The 23,270-nt window shown below is 36.4% G+C and overlaps 1 protein-coding gene across 4 annotated transcripts in view; it reads right to left on the bottom strand.

Moving 5' to 3' along the window:
* Positions 1 to 23,270, bottom strand: part of gria2b (glutamate receptor, ionotropic, AMPA 2b) — a 50,713-nt gene that overhangs the window by 8,059 nt on the left and 19,384 nt on the right. For all 4 annotated transcript variants that reach the window (XR_013910598.1, XM_026182711.2, XM_026182699.2 and 1 more), the window contains exons 3-11: positions 13,634 to 13,873; positions 5,975 to 6,171; positions 4,726 to 4,779; positions 4,473 to 4,631; positions 3,696 to 3,863; positions 1,509 to 1,613; positions 1,240 to 1,347; positions 730 to 936; positions 225 to 592 (exon numbers count right to left, since the gene is read on the bottom strand). Coding sequence is in view for 3 of the 4 variants with exons in the window: in XM_026182711.2 (XP_026038496.1) it covers positions 225 to 592; positions 730 to 936; positions 1,240 to 1,347; positions 1,509 to 1,613; positions 3,696 to 3,863; positions 4,473 to 4,631; positions 4,726 to 4,779; positions 5,975 to 6,171; positions 13,634 to 13,873 (1,606 nt within the window). In the remaining variant the exon portion in view is untranslated. The remainder of the gene's footprint in view (positions 1 to 224; positions 593 to 729; positions 937 to 1,239; positions 1,348 to 1,508; positions 1,614 to 3,695; positions 3,864 to 4,472; positions 4,632 to 4,725; positions 4,780 to 5,974; positions 6,172 to 13,633; positions 13,874 to 23,270) is intronic.

Below are 23,270 nucleotides of genomic sequence, written 5' to 3'. Positions count from 1 at the left end.
GCTGGACCTCTAAGTTATAAACCCAACAATATTACAACCCCTAATCCTATACTGCTAGCAGAGCTAAAAATACACTTGGTTGATGAATACTTTGAAGCTCTAAAATCATTTTTTTCTCATTTTTAGGTAGTTCTGGTGGAATATCACTTATCATTTACTTATACTTACAGCATAAATTTTCTTAAATTAACGCAATATGGAAGTTGTGGATTTTTCTGACTTACCTAGGAGAGATGTCACAGCCTTGTCGCATAAAGGCTCCAAGGGAGAACCACAGGCTGTTGAATATGCCAAACTCATTAGTAGACTCATTGGTCTGGATCTGCCCGTCCTCATACTCCTCAGTGTGCCACTCGTAGGGGCTGAAGCGGCTGACGAGGAACAGCACCACGCTGACACCAATGTAAGCAAAAACTATACACATCCAAATCTCATAAGCCAGTGGATCCAAGAAAGAGAAAACTCCAGGCTTGGATTTCTGAGGCTTCTTGATCATGATGGAAATGCCCAGTGACATGAAAGGCTTGGAGAAGTCAATCACTTCCTCTCGCACCAATGTGATGGTCAGAGGAGCCACTGCGATGTCTGCTTTCTATCAAACCAGAAGGCAAAGAAAAAAAAGGCAAAAAAAGGTTTAAGAAATACCACTTGAGATTACAGGGGCTCTCAATCAAAGCTATCTCATTGAAAACCTTTAAAGCATGCATTCGAATGAGTAGATCAACTCACCCCATATACCAACTCTCCAACCATCCCATTCCAGATTTTGGTCTCTGCATCTCTTGCTCCATATTTTCCATCCCCCACTATTTTCAGTTGATATTTGAAGCCACAGTGCTTCGCTATCTCAGCAGCAAGATCTACACAGTAACCCTCGTAGCGCTCATTGTCTACAAAAAGGTCAGCGTTCTTTTTCAGCATTACATACGGAGCTTCCTGAAGGACAGGAAAAAAGAGCAGCACACATGAATTCAGCACATATGAATTACCTTGTGAAACACAGTATAGCCTTGTAGCGTGAAATCAGTGATCTGGTGTTATTCTACATATATTTAACTACATATATTTAACAAAAACAAGGAAAAAAAACCAACACTTTTCTCCGTAAAGGGAAAAGTGTCTAAATTAAAGTGTTAAGACATCTATTCATAAAATAAGGTACCCAGTGGTCCAAGAACGGAGACACTAAAACCACAATTAAAAGTACGCAATTAGTTATGGACTCATTATTAAACATACCAAAATGGTGGTCACAATAACGGTCTTGTTTTCCATTCCTGTTGTGTCATTTGTAAAGACATCTGATTTGGTGACAGCCATTTTATCCATTTCATTCCAGTATCCAATCTGTTGGAAAAAATAAGCAATAAATTCAAGAAAAAGTAAGTGCTGCTTTAATGGACAGCTTGAGCCTTGAATTCAAACTATATAGTCTCAAAAATTTTCCAAACGCTCAAATCTTGTATAGATATTCATCTTCTATTCAAATTGGATATCAAGAGACTTACTTTTACAGGACCATTACTCTTTAATTCCATTATATTCACTGAGTAATTGACTCTCTTGCCATGCTGGTCAAATTGGATGTTTCCTGTCAGTCCTTCCACTCGAACCTTGGAAACACAAGATCAGACGTGTGTAAGACTGATTTGACATGAATAAATCTGTGTGACGAGCAAACAGTGGTCTTATGTGGAAGGCAATAATTAAAAACATGGAAGCTATCATTGTTGTTCTTATTAATTATGATCAGTCAAGTAACACCATTCACCATTCATTTGCAGGTTAAAAGTTGAGATTTTCAAAGTTAAATTAATTCTTGATGTTGTCTGGGTCATGCAAATGCAGTTTTGTCAGGATGAATAGGTAATAAATGTCTCATAAATCCTTTCAGGGCTTAATCCGTAAATAGCTGCCAATTTGAACAACAAGGATGAAATGCTCTTTGCTAAGTCATCAGGAGACGATTGGGACAGTTTCAGAGAAGTAAAATACTAATGTGCTAATAAGGATCTTTTTTACGTGTCTTTTTACTTGTCTGAAGTAATACAGTCCTCAAAAACATATTCACCCAGAGTTTCATTGCCCAAAAATCAGTGCATTGTGATGTTGTCACGACCTCATCCAAGTTCCCTAAAGTGACATCCATTTGGATCGGTTAAGTGAGAAGTGTTCTTTGCTCTTTGTTTCCTATGACTCCCCTCTTCTTGAGTGTTTTACCATGATACCTAATGACTTCAAATACTTCTTTGTGCTGAGCTACGAGGCAGCAGAAAGTCTGAATGAACCCAGTGGTGTCCAGATTGAAGAGCATAAACTCAGCATGTATTCAGAGAACATTCATTAACCAAAGGAACTAAAGTAGAAAGAATGGGAAGGATCCTCTTGATTTTTTTCAGGGAAAATCAGCATTTCTAAAATGCATTTGGTGGAGTGGATCTCTTAACTTCACAACATGGAAACTCAGATTTTCGACATACATCCTCTCATTTAGTTGACAAACTTGAAAAATCACCAAAGTTTAAGTTCCATTTTCAGTTGGCAAGTCACTGTATTGCATGAAAGCTGTTACATAGGTCTAGACTTGAGTGCTGATGTGTTACTAGTTGTTTCCTATATGGATGGCACGTCAGTACACTGCATACTATACTCACAATGTAAAATCCATATTAGATGTTACATAGTCTGTAACAGTGTTCAATCAAACTCACAGGTTATTTGTTTAGTTAAGTTGATTTGAGACCAAGAAGAAACCTCTTTAACTGCAGAAGAAGATGGATGGATGGATGGATGGATGGAAAAACTAAAAATGAAAAACAAATTGAAACGTCCTTTCAAAAAGAGATGAGGGGGGGAAAAAAACAAACTTGTCACACACTGTGTTAATACTGTGATATTCATCTAGCCGTAGAACCCCCCTTTGGGAAAATATTAAAGTTAAAATATTAGGTAAAAATAGGTAGCATAATATAAAGTTTGATTCTCTCTCACTTTCACCTCACTTTGGGGGACATTTGAAGGTAAGAGCCATGTGATCTTGGGAAACTAAACATCACTGATCAGGTTTTGAGAGCAACATAAATTGATTTGGAAGAGATCCAACACCCTTGGATCGGCTTATCTTCTGACATGTTTGATCACAACCCAGGACAGCATCTCTCTGTCTTCATGGGGTGGTTAAAGGCAGCTAATCTTGATCTTTTATAAGTGTATCCTGACTTCCAGGGTGCCAGACAAAAAAACATCAAAGGCAAGAACTGATCAATTTTGGAAAAGCTTTCTGAGACATTTCCAACTGATACCTTTATCATTAAAAGAATCTCATCCTAGAAGCTGTTTTGGACACTTTTTTCTGCTCTGCATTAAGAAAGAGTGTAGATGGACAAATCAGTGTGGTACAGATAAAGACATAAAAAGAAAAGAAAAAAACATTTGAGAACCGTGTTACTGATCTTTCAGAAACTCAACATGATAACCATGAATAACTGATGCAGCATCATAGTTTACCATCAAATTAATCTCTATTTAGTGTGTTTCTTCTTCTTCTGAGAGCATATTTCTCTGTGTACATATGCACTGTAGAAATCAATCTTTGACAAGTACTTTCTACCTCGATGCGTTTTAAAATGCTATTCTTTTAATGTGTCTACTGTTACCACTGCAATGAATCCTCACCAGCAAAAGAGGTGAGTTACCTGTTTCAGTGCTCGCTCAATCTCCACACCCTGAGCCCATGGCACAGCAGGATTAGCCAAGCAGTCACCAGTGTTGGCCCTCCTGGTAAAGTCAATGCGTTGTTTATGAAGGTATCGAAAAGCTTCTGTCATCACCTGAACGGCGTCATAGGTCAGCGCAGATGTATACTATGGCAGAAAATTGGAGGAGATTATACATGAATTATATATTATATATAGATGAATAATGAAGGACTGTATTGCCATCTGGTTAAACATAACTAGTTGACAAAAAAAGGCTTTAACTGTAAGCTCCGTATTCACACATTGAATAAATATAGTTGATCAAATAAATAAATGATATTTATCTGACATTCTGCACTAGATTACACAGTGCATTATGCTTTATCCACTGTCTTTCCCTAATTAGACAGCATATGATATATCATATGTTTGATGCTGGTGCTTTCTTTGTTTATGTATTTTTGTAGAGCAGTTTTGTTGTTTTGTAAATGTCAAAACTTGAGTGAGTGCTTTTTTTTAATCAGTGTGGCCTTAAAAACAGCTTGAACTTTCCCAGTTACAAAAAAACGAAGGCTACTTTTGGCAATGACTATGCAGCTCTGGTTATATTTTAATGTAAATTTATCTGATTTGTGTGTTTGCCAAAACTGAACATGCCATTCCAATTTCCAAAAAGCTGACTTCATGTGGGCTGGTATAGTAGAGTAAACTAAACAGAATAATCATTGATGATTTCAGTATTATATCGCCTCATATGTGCATGTTAAAACTCACCCTTATTTTACTGTCAGCTCCAGGATATTCTTTTTCTTCTAGTGCCTCCCATCGCTGATCAAATTTGGAAACCAAGGGATCATCAAAATCAACAATCTGAAAGCCTGAAACATTTGCTCCACCATACTGAATTTTGGACAGGTCTCCATCAATGAAACCCTAAAAAAACAGATCAAAATGAATTATTCCATCAATTAATACACTTATAAAGTCATTCTTTAAAGAAAAAGTTGTAAATGTTGTTTACACTCACCAGATTGGCTATAATGTAGTGGTAGCCTTTAACATGTCTGCCAATTGTGATGACCTACATTGTTGTGAAACACATGTGCATTAAAACAACATATAGGACACCTCGTGAAGGAAAAAGCAATTCTTAGTTGACAAAAACAGCTTAATAAAATGCTTGATTGAGGTTCCTCTTGTATGCCATTTTACACTGTTTGACAACTACACTTATAAGAAAGTACAATCTAAATCTGCCACATATTTATTCAGACATTATTAATTTGTTTCAATCAACCCTCACATGTCTGACAGTCTTGGCCGTTATCACTTTAAAAAACATTGTCACTTATAGTCGCAGCTATTGCTAGACAGAGATATCAAGTTCTGACGCCAGTTTTCTTATCAGAAAAGACAAAAGCAAAAAACTAACATATCTCAACCAGACCCCTTTTCAGTACCTCATATAAATGGCACACCTGAAACTAATCCCGCTGCTTGACTGACACCTTCGTTTGTCAGGGCTGCTACTTGATGCAGATTTGAATAATAACGTCTTGCATCTCCTATGTAAATGTCTTTGACATAAAGCAAGAAACTTCCACCTCGACAGTCTCTGTTTTTCCCTGATAAAGAGGCAACGAGGCTGTAGACATTGATTTCAGTCAGCATTTGGTTAAACAGACGTCTGCATGCTTTAAATGCTAATCAATATGCCTCCCTCGTGAGAAAAAGGTTAAGTAAAAATAGTCTGCTTATGTGCATTTGTTTTCCCTTTAATTGCAGTTTTGTTTACAGCCTAAATGAACAATTAGCATAATTGTTATGGTGCCTTTCTACATCTGCTGGACTGCATGGTCCATGTGACAAGGCTACTTTTGTAAGTGCTTTGTCAGATACACGTATTTCAACTGGATCTTACTTTTCTCCTACAGGAGTAATTAAAGGACAACAAGGTTGTTAGCATTTCCTGCACCCCCCTTTTTTAATCACCACAGATCCATTCCCAGTGCTATTTACACTTCCCAGTAGAGTTTTTACATTTTTGGACTCTATTAGTTCTAATATCATGTATAATTTAAGCACGAAATAGTAAAAACATTTGTTTTTTGCTTTCAATGTTTTGCAAATGTACATTTTTTTTAGCTTTCTTTACAAACAACAAGCCACTGATCATTATACCGATGGAGCCTACTGCATGTAATTACTTTACCCAGAAATTACTTACGAGAAAGACTACCAAATAATAATAATAATAATAATAATCTACAATGTACCTGTTCCATAATGTCCTTCACTTTATCCTGTTCACAGTCCAGTATCACCCTCCTCTCTTTTTTGTTCTCCAGATCTTGGAACAGTGAGCGGTAGGCCTCATCCTTTCTCTCATCTTTAAGGTTTCCCACATTAATGGCAGTTACCTGCCACTTTTTCTCTGCTGCGGTGTCCAGAACAATTTGCAGTGTTGTCAGGCCTGAAGAAAAGATTGACACAGAGTTAAAATATTAATCATGTTGTGTCTCTTTATGCTTAACATATGCATATGTTTTATAATGGTTTTAAATTATTAACTGCACATTCTCTTTAGTCCCCGAGATATTTTTGGCCCTATGGCATTTTAATGGCTCAATGCAGTAATCATGATATGCAGATTTCAAACCTCAAATTTCAAGAAGTCACAGCAAGCACGCGAAAATAAAAATGTGGGACGCAGAAAAACAAAAAAGAAATGCAAGAGCCTAGCAGAAGCAGACATAGTTTGAAGAAAAAAAATAGACCAGCAGACAAGACCCGTTCAAAAACATTCTCATCTGCTTGTTGAAACCCAGTGAAGGTTTTACAGCGACTCAGTGCCTTATGTAAAGAGCTCATCAAGATGAGTCACAGGTATTCTGGCATGAACCTGACCAACATGTGGGAGGAAAGTGGGTCTAACAATACACTTGACTGCATCAATACCAACATTTCATATTTCATTTCTGCTCTATTACTGTATGTTTTAAAGGAGTAATTGAGTATTTTGCTTATTTTTTTCACAGTACAATCTATCCTGAACGTCCACTCATAGTCTTTGTCTGATATTTTGAATTGCAAGACCTTCAGAAAACCTTGAAAAATAAGTGTCTTCAGCAAAATCTCTTACAGTATGTGATCACTTATTTTGACCGTACTGTTTATTCCAATATGTAATATAAACAAAATGTTCAGTGAATAACTGACACAGCTGGTGCAGTTAGCTGTAGCACTGGTCAGTCAGTGTGATGTGTAGTGTGGTGAAGGCAAAGATATCATGTCTGTTTCAGATTATATTCGCATCATCCTCTCTGTCTGGTTTCACTGTTGAATCTTTGCTGTTATTGATTGCTGGTCTGCTGAGGGCAGTTAGAAAGCGGTTTAATGAAAAGGTTGAGTCTTTCATTCTGACTTGCCGGTGAATTACAGATGTAATCAATTTCATGCGACGCGGCTTTGATTTTATATGAGGAAAATGGAGACTTGCAGTTTTATCTGAATGAACTATTCATCATAGATGCATTAAGGTCAAAGTAGTGGTTAAATGTGTTTTATTGATACTTAAGAAATTAGATAAATGAAATGAAATTTAAGTTCTGAGTAATATGCAGTGAAAATAATTAAACAACAAAGGCAAAATGCTAGTTAGCATTGGCTGAAGTCAAATATAATCTAGATAGTGCATCTCTGTGGACTGTACTTATAGTCAGTAGCTGCTCTGTTGGGCACACCTTACTAATAAAACCTTTTGCATCCACAACTGCCTTATTTCTTTGTTGCATAGATTCAACAAGTTGCTGAAAACCATTCTCAGAGATGTTGGTCCATGTTTACATGATGGCATCATGCACGTCCTGCATCTTTGTCAGATGAACATCCATATTGGATTGAAACTGTGGCCCTTTGAGTACAGTGATTTCATTGTCATGTTTGAGAAACAAGAGTGAAATTATCTTAGCTTTGTGAAATCGTGTGTTATCCTACTGGAAGCAACTATCACAAGATGGGTACACTATGGTCATAAAGACATGGACATGTGCGCAACAATACTCAGGTAGGTTATGCATTTTAAACAATCAGTTAGTAACAAAAACCCCAAAGCTTGCCAAAAAAGTATACCCTGCAACACTGTAGCGTCTTTTTTCTATTCTAAGCTGGCAGAAATGGTCTTCTGTTGTGATCTTCTGCTACTGTAGCCATGTGCTTCAATGTTTAATATATTTTGTATTCAAAGATGCTTTTTCTGCACACCTTGTATGTAAGCGGTTATTTGAGCTGCTGTTGGTATCAGCATGTAGAAAGCAGGCCATTCTCCCCTGACCTCTGGCATCAACAAAGCATTTATGCCTAGAAAAATCCCAGTAGACCAGCGGTTTCTGGAAGACTCAGACCAACATGTGACATCAACAAATGTCCCGCATTCAAAGTCAATTTTATCACCTTTTCTGTGGCCATCAAATTAGCTGATGAAACATTTGCATTAATAAGTAATTAAATGTATTAAAATATATTGTCCACCCCAGTGTACCCTTTAACTTTATAACTAGATCACATCCCACCCTACACTCTTTTTACCTGAAAGACTATATCACCATGTAATACTAGTTTGTTCCTGTGTATTTAGTGTTAAAATATATACCGTATTTAGTATTTTGCTTTTGTTACAAGTTCAATGACATTTGTAAATGTAATTATTTCATAAAAAAGGACATCATTGATTTTGTTACATTCACTTTAAGTCATTCAATGTTGTATATAATGTAAGAATATATGTGACTTTTTCGGTTATATAATATTTTATAATTATTCACAAACCCATGATTTTGCACGTTTTGCAATGAACAACAAATACCTCTTTCAGTGGTCTAAAGCAGCACTTAAGTTAAATGTTTCCTTTACTACCTTTTACATTTGACAATTTTTTATTATATTGAATCATGACTCCAAATACATGAGAACATGTACAATACGATGTAAAATGTTTAATTAAGGGTCAAATAGGCTCAGATTAAATAGAGGATATTGATTCGATTCCTACAAATTCATCCTCACATTAGCTATAATCTGTTTAACAAATTGTGTTCCCATATATCTGCTGAAAGTCCAACATCCTTCCCCAGAGTGAACCTGTTATTCTTTGCTTAATGCCTATTGAAGCACCACTTAAATCAATTGCAAGTGTTTAAAGGCTTTGTTTTAGGAAGAAATAGCAGGGGTTGTGATTGCCTACAGGTCTGCTATAACAGAACTTGAATCTGCAAATTTTTTATTTGGGTTTATTTTTTGTTTATTTTAATCTAGATTCAAACATGTAAATGTTTGAATGATGTTTAGATAAAAGTATGGAAATTATAAAAAAAAAACCCAGACTGGTACAATTGTAATATTTGACAGCAGAAATAGCTATTTTAGTGCTTATCACTGCTGTAGACAGCGCTTTTATTTGACCTTGATTAATTAAGCATAAAGTCTCCAAGCACGAGTATGTGACCTTATTTAGACAACAGTGGATTTCTAATATATTAGCAAATGCTGGCATGCTTAGTGCTGGGAAGGTTACTTTTAAAATGTATTCCACTACAGATTACAGAATACATGCCCCAAAATGTATTTTGTAACGTATTCCGTTACATTACTCGATGAGAGTAACGTATTCTGAATACTTTGGATTACTTAATATATTATCATGCTTTTTACAACTACATGAATGTACTATTGCTGTGTGATTTATTACTGTTACTGAAGGTCCGCGGCTCCGAACCGTAGTAAAGGGACCTCTGGCTAATACTTCAGGTTCAGTGTGGGGCTAGTAGCCGAAAAATAGCTTTACTTTGTTGTCTGGGTCAAATTTGAGACAGAGAGAGGCGTTGAAAGGCTGCTCCAACGGAACTTATTGTTTCGGAGGAAAACACGAACACGGTGTACAGTCGAGTCTTAATAGCTTACTTACAACTGGGCTCGTCAGGCACTCTTCTTGGCTGCAGTGGTTATTATTATATTTACATGCTTCCAGCTCCCGTTTCTACTCGATGACAGCTCATACTTTTCCACTCACCTTTTTCTCCCTCCCTCGCTCACAGATACATAATGGGTATGGCAGTCCATTCTCCCTGCAGCACGGACTACACTGCCCATGAGGCTACATTCTTTAGGGCTGTAGAAAACATGGACGACGCGACAGCTCCCCAAAAATGAATGCCAAAACGTCTCTATTGCCCCCTGGTGTCTGGCTGCAGTATAGGTCATAAACCCCGCCTCCTCCATGTTAGCGAATGGGACTGGGGTCAGACTAAAATAAATTAATTCCCCTCAGATAAATTTTTTCCAAAGATTCTTTCTTTTGTCATCAATAGTTCTCATTATGGTGATTTATGTCCAAGGGGTCTCCTTTCCCATAAGTTTGATTCTAATTCCTACCGCGGTGATGTTAAATTGGGGTGTAATGTCATCATAACAGCTTTGACTGACAACTGCAGTCACCGAGAAACTTGTAACGGACTTAGTTAGCAAATTGCATCCATAGACTGTGTAGGTTAACTGCCAAGGCAATTAGACCTGCTAATTAGTGTTAGCCGATCACACAGTTTACTATTGATAAGCACCTAAATTGAAAAGACTGGGCATCGTTTGAGCTTTTTTGGCCTCCTTTTAAATGTACAGGTTGGCCAATCAGAGAGAATGTCCTCAACATTTGCATCAGGGAAGATGTCCCAAGCAAATATTTCCACTTCCTGCTATAAAGCTGAAGTTGCGGTAAGGGAGACCCTTTAGACAAACTTTTTGGAGATGGAAGAAAAAACAAAAGAAAATATGACTAAGTTTTTGTTAGTAATGGTAACTGTACCGTTTTGCTGTAACTGTAACTGCTGTTGGTGTAACCCCACACCCCACGCATGGCACGCAGGATGGGCATCAACCGTGAACCAGTGAATTAGATAAGCACAAGAAAATGGATGAAAGGATAAATGGAGCCCACTGCAAAGTAGTCACATTTTTATCACGTTAGAAAAGATCAGTTGCAGCTCCACTTTTTGAGATATTTATCAGTTGTTTACCAAAAATAGGTTCCCAGTACCTGACCTAGACCATAATATTGGTCTTCTCTTTAACCTACTCTTTAATCTATCTTGATCCATTGTTTAAACAAAGTTACTGGCCATAGCCGACAAGGTATTTGCTGGTTCATGCATTAGCCTCAGTGTTCTAATAGAATTCATCATAACCAGTAACAACTCCATTGCTTCCTTTCTTTCGACTCCCTGAGAAACACCCCCACACATCCTTGCATCATTTACCAACAAGCTTAGTCACTTACAGTCTCTCTCTTTCCTCTTCTCTCTACACTTTGGGTTGCCATGGGAATGAGTGGATCACACTGACCTAATTAGACAGCCATGCAATGATGAAATATGCACAACAGGCCCCTTAGTGCCACAGCGGACGTACAGTAAGGACAGCAGGTCACTCCTAGCATTAGCATGGGGACACTGTGAAACAGCTGGTGCTTCTGATTTTAGAGAGGAACAGTATTTGATTCTGCTGTCAGTCAGAAAGGCTGACTGGTAAGACTTAGCATGCTGGCAAAAGGAAGAAAAGCATAGCAAACACAAGAGATGATTTGTAAAGCAGACAGGACAAATGGGAGGATAACGTTAGTGTATAAAGAGCAGGCAGGATATGTCTTGGATGGGAAAAGGTGCAATGGGAGACTTTAAGAGATGTAACACTATAGAAAGTTAAAGGTAATACAGAGCAGAAATGCTCTAAATCCTTCCTAATCCATCCACTGTGTATCCACTCTAAACTGTGTGTAGACAGCAGCAGTTTCACATCTCTATGTTGATTCACTTCTGTTGCAATAAACCACTTAGTGCTTCATATAAATACTTACATATAAAACTATCTTTGGGAATTTATCAATGTTGCATACCTTCAAAATGACTTCTAAAATTGATCTGAACATTGTCTCTTTTAGCGTGCTGAAAATAAAACAATTAGTCTATGAGCTAAAAGAATAATTTGATGTGTAACATAAACACTGAGTATTCCTGTTAGGATAGAAGACTTAATACTGTTATTCCACTGTAACGAGATAGTACTGAGCTTTTAATTCTGGTTTTTCATTGCAGTAAGAGTGTTAATAGAGAGTGGAACTCTATCTGTGGAAGAGATTTTCTTTTCAGTGTCAGTTGCTCCAGAAGACTGCATTGTGCTTCAAGGGCAAAAGTCACAGAATCACAATTAGCAGGTGACAGCATAAAATGAATTACATGACACAGCAAAGTGAGATAATGCAAAAGCAGGAGTAGATTGTTCTTGAACCTTTTGGCTGCCATCGCCTTTATTACACCTTATTATTAATTGCTATATTAACCATTCTTCTCGAATTCAGCCACAGCCATCTTCCATTTTACCAACTCATATGCCGCTAGCTCAATTAAAAAATACAATTGTCATGCTTATAAAGCATATAGTGTGTTCGACGTTTCAGGTAGTGAGAGAAAATGTCTGCTGGAAGATATAAAATCTTATTTCCAGACTTCGACGTTATCAGTGTCGAATTTTGAAGAATCACTTATGAAAGGGATCAAAGAAAAGGGACGAAATAGATTTGAATATGAAGCAAGCTGGGATATTATAGTTTGAGGGTAGATAATATTTCATGTAGGATAAATTCAGCCCTTGATCTTATCCAGGATTCCAAATACAGGTGTACAGGCTCAGGATAGAGATTATTTATGGCTAAATAATTTAACTTATTCTCTAAAAAAGCTAGTTTTATCATTAAGGGCACCACTACTGCTGTATTAGTGAATGTTTGTGATAACTGCAGACTGTAAAAACATGATGAGTGCTATGGTGACAGTCTTCAGATTCTGTAATCCTTAATCTTGGGAAAAGCCTGCCTGTCTAACTGACTGATAGACCAAAAAGGGTATGGCTTGAATTTTAGGTAGAGTTGGAACCAGAAAAGCAACTGGGTGTGTGTATTTGTATATGTGTATGTATCTGTGAGTTTGTTGTTTAATTGTGAAGTGAAGCTAAAAAATAACACAATATGAACTAAGCATGGTGCAACTTTTCCTCTCAATTAGGATGGTCACACCATTGCTGACATCACATCTCTACGTAGAACAAGTGTGGAAATCAACAGCTTTAGGCCGTATCATCTCCACTGTATGTCAGAGATGACTCTGACTGCCTCTCCTCTAACCTCGCCTTGATATTACATTACACTCTCAAATGGAGGAGGTGCTATAGTTGATTGTATGTGACAAGCTGTTTGTAATGAGCCCATGCCCTTTACCTAGCTTCACCTGTGTTGCACACAGTGGGATAGAAATGTTTTGTCACAGGATAAAAGCGGTTGCTCAGGATTCTGTATTCATTTGATCAACCGCTTCCCTGTAAGGGGACAAGTGGACCAAAAGTGTATCAACAAAATGTCTGTCAGGAGGAATGGGCAAAGTTTGGGTCCACTTATCCTCCATGAGAAAAGGTCACTAGGGGGACATGCGAGCCTTTCCCCTAAGAGGACCAGTGTTCCCAAAAGCTATACTAACAAAAAGCTACATGTATGCTAACTTACAGCTTAACAGAACCAGCAAATTGCTGGATAGATTACTCTTCTGTAGCCCCTTGTGACAACTCAGCAGCTGAAAGTAGCAAACATATAATAATATAGTCTAACTTACAGTTTCTGTGGTTTATATTACAGAATCCAAATATCTGGCCAATAATGCAGTTTTCAAAGTTCATAATTTCACATACATGTTTTACAAATAGCCATAGGATTAGCACTCAAGCTTCCAAGGCTACAAGATAACCAGCTGACAACAGTGGCAGATTTTCTTTAGAGAATTTCATGATGAAAATCCACTCAAATCACACTTTGAAAGCTATAAAACGTGTTCACTTCTTACCTCGATCGCTGTCGTAGAGATAGGCAAACTTGTCCCACTTGTAGTACTCAATAAGGCTGAGAAGGGGACCCTTGATATCTGGTCGCATCTGGATAATGAACTGATGACTTCCATCCAGAGGGAAGCTGGGTGTAATGAAGGAGACATGTAGCGTCCCACAAAACGAGGTGATGGTGTTTACAGACTTCTTGTCATAGAATCCAAAAATGGCATACACTCCTCTAGAGAACTGTGAACAGACTGAAGAAAAAAAAATTGTGTTAAGGACATTGTACTGAATGTTTACTTCATTGCTTTTAATCCTGATTGAATTAAATTGCAAACTTCCTTTTCACTATTTAGCAGAAAACAAGTTGCTGTCTTTTATACCACGGATGATTTGCCAGAGCAATGTCATATCTTATTTGAAACAAACTCTTCTGACATTTATTTGGGAAGCATACAGTACTCCCTGCTATAATTCATAGCAATGTATATAACCAAGACCTTTATTACCCTCAGTTAGTGCATATTAGGGCCAGAAACAACCATTAAGGGACATCTTTTTTAGTTTCTTTTTCGGCTGATTAATGGATAGTTTCCCATAAGTTCTGTCAGGGGAGTGCTTGTGTTCAACAGCAGCAGATCCAATCTGAGCGAGTCACTTTGTGAAACTTTTATGAAATGACCTATTGCTTTATTTGATATAGTGATAATGACTGTGATTGATATTCTGTTTGACTTAAAGATTCTTTAAAACTCTATATCAACTTTTTAAATGTTCTCTGTTTTATGGTATAGTAACACTGCCCCGAGAAAAATGTAACTATTCCACATATTCACAGGTATATGATTATGGGGCATCCAAATATGCTTCAGTGCACTGCTTCACCACCTTTACCATTAAGAGCAGATGCATCTGTAGAATATTTAATATCCACAATATATTGTGAGATTCCATTAGATTTAATGTTTGCCTTCGTTAACAACAGTTTAATTATATACTGTGTGATTACTCTGTGTTTATATTAGATTACTTGTATTACATCCTCATTCTGCTGACTCTCCAAAAGCACCGTATTCAATAATATAGGACATATGTTCTGGTCCACATAACACCAGGGATGTAACTGGCTTAGCATTCATTATGCAAAGATCAGAAGAGAGTACTGAAAACTCAATGGACTGTAAACATAAATGCTAAATGTCTATCTTATCCTTTAGTTGCTTTCGGCAGTGTTTTTTAAACATTTTACTGGAGTAGATAGATTTGCATGCTCCTTGTAAATGTGTATTGATCAAATGTAAGTTAATGAGGGTTATTGACTTTTGTCATGTTTCTTTCAGTGTAATTAATCTAGTGATTTGTTTTTTTGTCCAGTATCATTGTGAGGTGCCTCATTGACAAAGGGAACTGGAGTCTGTGTAACAGATATGTGGTGTGACTATCAGTTTGATATGTTACTTCTGCAGGCTACTAGGTGTTTGTAAAGGTTTACTTCATTTTTGCTGTAATGCTTCATATATGTACACAGGGAGTATTCTTTAGCCACTTTTTCATATTGTTAAATATTACCAGCTTCATTAATGAAATCTCAGCTGAAATTAATTTAATTAAATTCTTTCTCTGGCAAATGACTTACTATTGTCCAGTCAGACTTTGTTCCTGCTGAACACGATCGAATAGAATAGAATAGGACTGCAATAGAGCTGTAAAATTGCAAAAGTTATTTTGGGTCAATTCCTAAAATATCTGGTTGAAATTTGGTCAAATTAAACACCCAACAATCAGTTGATGAAAAGTAAATTACTATTTTCAATGTGCATTTTGGAAAGGAAAGCCTCATTACCAAGCTCTGAGCTCAAAAATCTCATATCTTCCATGATTTTATTGAATGAAACAACAATTTGAGTCCAATTTTAGCTATTTCAGCAAACTGATAAGACGGTTTCCATCCTAAATGAAGATAACACCTCTATTGTTACCATGTGTGTCACTACTTTTGTTTTCAGGTTACTGGAATATTTAAAACAATCACAACGACCAACATGGAAAACACACAAAAATAAGCTTTTTTTTAAAAAACAAATAAGATTGACCATGACTCAAAACTTCAGAGACGTTTGCTCGTGTGCTTGAAGTGCTTGAAGTTTGTGTATTTCGAAATGTGGCCAACACTAAAGTCATGGTGCACTGACACAGGCTAAATTTAATTTATACCTCATTAAACCACTGGAGGTCCATAGAAGCTAGATTTTCACGGTGGTGCCTTCCTGTTTTTTCTTTTCCTGGAAAATATAATTTTAGCAGTTTTTCCTCATCTTTTGGTAAGTGAGTTGAAATATTTAACAGTAGATTAATTGCTCAATGCTGTATACCAAATGATTTTTTTATGAGGCAATGAAAACATTACTTGTTTACTTGTCAAACCTTTGTTTAGAGTTCCTTGGAAAACATTCACCCCATAGTCAAATGCACACACAGCCCTTTAAAAACTGGCTAGAATACCAGTGACTCGCTTTCATCCACCGCCATCATTCATGCACTTCAAATATCTTTAACAATCCATTGACATGAGCAATTAAATGTTCATCACAGCCACCGGAGCCGAACTGTTAACAGTCCAATCACCTCCATCAGTCTGTGACACCATTTCTAATCTTTTTAGCAGATGACACTGGCCAGTAATGTGGCCACAGAGAGATTAGACCTCACTAATCTAATTTCATTTTTTGTCTCCGTGCAAGCTAACAGAACCTAAAGTGTTGACTGTTAACTGTCACAGTCTAACCTGAGAATGATAGTGTACAGGTCAATGAAGTAAAAGTAAATGTCTGTCAGAAAAGAAGTTAGGTTACATGTTAAATAAGTCAGGGTAATTTAAAGGAACAAAGTCTGAAAATATGACACAGGTGGAGAGCTTTGAATTACATTTGAGATAAGCTAAATATAGTTGTAATTTACAGATAATGTGCAACTTTGGTACTGTGGGTACATGGAGACGCTAGCTACTGTAGTTCACAGTAAGTATCTTCCATTAAATTTTTAAAACACTGCTTTTTGAAGTTGCTGCTGAATTGTTCATTTCAGGCCTTTGCTGTTAAATCGGAATTTTGTATTACTTATATTCTTTTCTTATTTTCTGTTTGAGATATTTTCTTAAATAAGATAAAATACTGATCATATTCTAGACAATTACAGTTCACACAAAGAGAATGCCATATATGTATGCAGTTTTGTTTCACTTTGCAGCCTCCTTTTTTCTTTTGCTTTGCACCCCCTTTCCTATTTCAGAATAGCTGGTGAAATACATTTGTAAGTATATGTCATATTTTGTTCCAAGGCATGATAATTGTAAGACTTAAAACCCGCTCTATAACTCACCCTGGCACCATATTTCTTAAAAATGTACCATATTCTAGGTCTCCTGGCACTTATAGAAGCTAAGAGAGTTGCTGCTCTTTTTTTCTGTCGTTGTGTCACATCTGTCCATTGTCATGTTTCTAGCCTTGCTATGCTGACACTCTTGCTGGTGAGCTTGCTGAGTTTGCCCAGGATTAAAACTCACTGAGCTCGTGCTTAGAAACTGGATATCCCCATGACTGTGCTGCAGCTTATGCCAGAGAGAACAGTTTGACAACATGTTACTTTATTACCAAATATGGAAATTCACATCCAGAAGCAATGCGCTGTCTATTTGTCTGTGCAGGGACTGTTCAAAGGACTTTGCCGTCTGTGAAATGTGACAGAAAAAGAATGAAAAGTAAGGTTTTTAATGGGTGAGACTTCTACGTGCACTTCTTCAATAAGGAATTTAGAAATGTTTAATTAAGAAAGAAAAGCCAGCCACAGACAGTAACTCTTAGAAACACTGGGGATTTTGGAAAAGCCATTAAGCCTCTGTCACATCTGACTGCTTTTCAGTGAAACCAGCAAGTATTCACCCTCAGAAATCCCCCTCCAAACGCAGAAAAAGGAGTGATTGGGTAAATCTCTTTTTCTAGTGTTTTCTAGTGTTCTTGAGGTCACCCTAATTATGCACCATGAGCAAAATGTTGAAACAAATCTTATTATTGCTCACTGCTGTGTCTGAAAATTATAGCATGGTGCCAGTTTTCCTTCTCTATCATTCTGTTTATGAAGATAACATGGGGAAAAAATTCAGTTCTCACTAAATTTTGGAATGTTTCAGCAAGATAAACAGACTGTTGATTTGGGGACTTGTAATCCTAATATTGTTGTTACTGACAATAGTGTATAATATAAATAATGTATCTCTCTATGTATGTGTCTGTGCTTGTGCATGTTTATCTGGGTTATTTGCATTTGGTTATGCATCCCACTTATTTATTCATTTAGTTTTAAGTCGTTCATCTATGAACCAGTAATGTCAAATAAAAAACTAAAATCTGATCAAGGTAACGTAAAACATAAGGCAGTCGTTATATTAATCTTTACATAAAAACAATAATTAAGCATGTTGCTGTGTGCTTCTGATATATCCAACTGCCTCTGAAATGTCCTAAATCTTTATACAAAACAGAAAGAAAAGAGCAGAAGGGAACAATAACAAGAAAATTGCTTCCTTAAAGTGTTGAATAGAGGATCGCTATACATGGGCACATTCTGTATTGGACTATTTGAACAGAAAATGACACATCTATCATCGTAGAGATTACACAAATATACACTGAAACCCCTGAGATCTTAATATTTAGACTCTTCACCACATTTCAAACATGCTACACTTTGCCATGAAGATGATGGTTTTCTTAAATTTGAGCTTCACTGTATATCAAGACATGCCAACGCAACACTGTTGCATCTGTGTGCATTTTTTCTACACTTTAATTTAATGATTAAATGTGAGTTTTATCAGAACACAGTTAGTTAGATATTTTTTCCATTGAAATTTAGTTATTATTTCATGTACAGTACATTATCTACAGTAATTTGATGCTGATTAATTGACCAATTTGATATCCACAGCAGATGCAGCAGATGCACAGGCACATTAAGGAGAAAACAGCATGTGTTATTACTGTTTTGTTTTTATTTTTGTATTTTGTTTGATTTGTTTTGCCTGAAGTTGGGTTAATCTAATGGATAGAATATGCCATTTCTTGTAACAACTCCATTAGTTCACCCAGCAGTTGCTCCACATTATTTGTGCTTACATAAACACTCATCAGGCACTCCGTGGTCATCAGAAGGTTCTAATCCCTTCATTACAGGATGACGTTAAATGTGCTGCAAAAGTGACTCTGGCACAGTTTATCACCTTCCAAAGAGAAGGTGTACCCTTTGAAATATATTTAGCCGTCCCAATTAGCTGACCTCGTTTTCACCACTGTGGCACTGAAGGCAACTTCGCTGCTCAGCCACTGTTTACATGACTGCTCCGTCACTGATCAAAGATTAAACTTGCATAAATTTGCAACTTCAGCTGACATCTAATATGCCCTGAAATTGTCCAAACAACATGGATGAATTCTGCAAATTCAGTTAATCTCATCAAAACATACTTAAGTCTATCAAAGTATGCCCATAATAATAATATAGTAAAGCTATTATTTTTTAATATTGTCACCATTTTAAATGTGATAAGTATCTAATCATATTTAAGCTTCAACATAGTTTCAATGTATTTTATTTTGAAAATATCAAATCCAGTAAACAGAAATCTTTGGCATATTGGTGCTTTTTATTAATATCTACATAAAGAAAATACACAATTTCCCATTCAGTAGAAAACACTGACTAAAACAGGCATCCAAATCTGACAAACCATCTGGTAACAGAAGGCCAAAATTGGCAAAGTGCTTCAGCAAACTGATGAATCAGTGTAATGCACATGCATGCATTCGCACATGCCACGTCACTGTGGTGATAATCATCAGCAGTCCACTCACATCTAACAGAACTCACTGTTATATATCTCAGCATCTCCAACACTTCTGTTCTCACCACATAAAAAACTGCCTCGAGACCTTAGGGCTTTTATGTAGAACTGATATGTCACCAGTTTGCACAGCATAAAAGCACCCCAAGGAAATTTGTCACTGATATAGTTGTTGCACAGGAAAATTTTGACCTTGGACGTCTACAAAACACTGGAGAAACCTGGTGGCTTGTGGCTTCCCAAAACAACCCAATGGTCATGCTACTGTTTTGTGAAAATGATATTGGAAGATGGAAGGGATTTTTTGTATTATTTTTTTTAAATAATGAAAAAAGGACAAGTTGAGAAAGGACTGCAGTGAAGGACATACTTCATCAAGCTAGAATTCACGGCACTCGTGGGAAGAAAAATTTTTTTTAAATCAAATTTATAGTGTAGGGAATCTTTTTATAACTTATAATATGTTTTCCTCTCAGCAAATAAAAACTAAATTTAATTTTATTCCCTTTTTGCTATGTTGTTTTGATAACCTTTTTCAGGTTTGTTTTCTTTATTTATTATATTTTGACTGCAGTAAAGAAACAAAGGCAAGTTTTGCCAGTAAATGCAAATGAAATATTTAATAAACATACTATTCATTGACAAGTAATCAAAAAATGAGGTTCACGGGACATATATGGGGAGTTATATTTTCATATTTTTCAACATATTTCACTGATTAATGCTTGTTCTATATGCTATATGCATTCACTTTCCTGTTGCGTATTAGATCACAACATTAACTCTACTCATTTTGTAAAGATTTCTGATAAGGTGGGGTCTGTTATGCTGGTAATTAATATAAAATTCCATTGCATACAGGTTAGAAAATTAAAATTCATAAGCCATGTGCTTTAACTGATGATCAGTTTATGTAATATATAAGTATGTAGCAGAATCCAGCAGCTGGTTAGCTTAGCAAAGCATTGAACAGCTGTGCAAAGCATATATAATATATTAGATGTAGATGGCAAGTAAAATGTTTTTTTAGACATCTGTGACAAAATTTAGTTTTTCACTTGTTTTATAACCTCAGTAAATGTTCTTGTTTGTGGGTTTATGGTGAGTTTCAAATTGTATTTTATAAAGCATTAATTCCACCTTGTAAATGGTGGTACCACTAAGCATTAAATAGAAGAAAAAGCATCCTGTGCATTAGGGGTTGTCTACCTTATGCATTGTCCCCAGATATTGAGTTAAATTTGGGTCTGATCTGATTTCAAGAAAACAACATGGGAACAATCAAAATGCCGAATTAGATTCAAAGGCTCCACTGTAGTACAAAGCAAACAGAACTTGCCTAAAAGCACCTTTAAATTCTATTTAAAAATGATTGTTGCATGCATTATATAAACCAATCTAAGTAACTATTGCTCAGAACAGCTGCCAAGAAACTAACAGACTGCAGACTTTATGATAAGCTAAGCTTACAGTAAGAGATAAAGATGTGTGAATCAGTGTTCAACAAACCAAATAACTACCAAACTGCATAAGAACCATTCACTGTTACCAGAAAGAATGTGGTTTCCAACTGCAATTAGCAGGGTTAAAATAAAAATGGCATTTTCATTTTCCTCTTCATTCTAGACAAGAGATGCTTTTAAGCACCTAAAAAAACATCTTTATTGGCTCTCCTGGGTGAACTCAATCTTTTTAGGCCCTTGCACAGTCCTCCTGTGTGTTCAACAGTGCTGTAGGTGATGTAAGGACAGCTACAAGCAGCTTTTTTAACTAAATTTATTGCTGTGTTCCTAAATGCTCTTGTAGTACTGGATTTTTTTTTTAAGTATTTGCATCCTTATCACTGTGGCTCAGATATAGAAAATGGGAAAGAGGTTTCTAACTTAAGGCTCTGACACGGGAACAATTTTGAGATTGCATTTTTTCTCAATTAACACACATTTTAGTGCAGAACAGAATTCCTACTCTTTTGATTCCCAGACATTTTCTTTAAGTTGAAGCCTGTGGTTGTGGTTGATGAGTCAAATAAATGACCTCATGTTTTTTATTTTTTTCCTAGACACTTCTCCTCAGTGGCAAACAATATGAATTCATGGAAGTAAGTGAAGGAAGGATTAAGAACGTACAATATGACATACTTCCCCCTTTCTTATTGTGTTGCTTAATGCAGGCTTGATAAACTGCTAAATTTCTCTTCCCTTTGCAGTTACTCTAGTTGAATTATTTCTTTTATTAAGGCTTTCATCATTTGATTGAAGTAAAATTTATGAATTTCAGTGCTAAACGCTGACAACAACTCTCAAAATAAAGACTCAGTGAAGCCCAAGTGAGTTACTCCACCGTAACATTATTTTTAACATTGATCTTTATAAATGGAGAGTCCTTTCTAAATCCATTGTGCAAACTGTCTTACACAAAGCAACAATTTGACCAGCAGAGACTTTGCAAAGAAAGATGGATGCAGCTTCTACACCTGAAAGGTGACTCCAGTGAAGACGTGCCTTGAAATGGCATTGTTTCAAAAGATCAGCATGAGCCTGGTCCTCTTGTTTCAAAAATATTTCTGACTTGAAGAAGAGTTTCTTGAAGACGTTTCACCTCTTGTCCGAGAATCTTTTAAGCTTCTCGGCTGAAAAATAAAGAAGTCCAGGTGCTTTCTTTCCAAGCTCCTTAAACTACAATGACCTGGATGACTGAGAACATAAACAGATATTCTGACTGTATAGAAATCTAAGAGAACTCACTGTAGTCTCCTTCAATCACTGTGGATTCTGGTGAGTTAATGGTCTCAATTACTAATTTCATGTTTTACTGTTTTACTGAAAATATGATCACCATTTGTTTCCCAAAGCCAGTAAAGCAGGGTATCCAATAAAATGTCAATCTTTTATATACAGTATGTGACAAAAAAACTGAATTTGCCTATTTACCTTGTTGATGGTTCAAAACATATCAAAATATTACCAAGTTATGGCACAAGCCTTAAAGCACAAAAGTAATTCATATGATGATCTGCATCAGTCATGCTGATATTATGGTTTTCTGAATGAATGGATGACGTGCCACTTTAAAATGTGGGACAGCATTAGCTCATTCCCTTTTGTAAGGGATGGTCTAGTGTATCCTTTGCTGAAAGAGGAAAGAAAGGAAGCACTGACTTATTAATTTTTTTGGTAAGTAGAGAATTTGAGATGGTCTTATTATGGCTATCATCCTGACACTTAGGTTACAAAATGTCTATTCATCTGCAACTTAAGAATATAGACTGTAAAACGTGCAACACTTACAGAAAGCAAAATATTAATATGTACTTCGTGTGCTTTATGACTTGTCTGCAGCCCATAAAGGCGTGATCTGGTTTAATTCCCTCTGTAGACTGTTGCCAGGGTAACGTATTTCAGCCATGTTCTCTCTCTACATAGCAGGAAACACAGTACACAGTTAAATGCAGTGTTTAGGCTCTAAAATCTTTCTGAAAACCTCTGGGATAAGGGAATTAGAAATATGGGTAAGATCCCTGCAGTTATTATTTCAACAAATTTTTATGCATGCAGAAATTGTTCTTCCTGAATTTTACAGTTACATAAACTCATATTTCCTATATGACCAAACTTGTATGTGAAAAATCTCACTTTTTGTATTGCTAATGTGGATATACATGTAGTAAATCTCTGTAGGCTGTTGCCGTGGTGACAGCTCTCAGTCATGCTTTTGAGTGGCCGATAGGACTGGGAACTGTTTTTGTCTGCCTTTGA

The sequence above is a fragment of the Astatotilapia calliptera genome, chromosome 2, assembly GCF_964374335.1.
Source record: "Astatotilapia calliptera chromosome 2, fAstCal68.1, whole genome shotgun sequence".
In the NCBI taxonomy this organism is placed as follows: Eukaryota; Metazoa; Chordata; class Actinopteri; order Cichliformes; family Cichlidae; genus Astatotilapia; species Astatotilapia calliptera.
The sequence above is the reverse complement of the archived record's forward strand: the minus strand, read 5'-3'. Positions and strand labels throughout refer to the sequence as shown.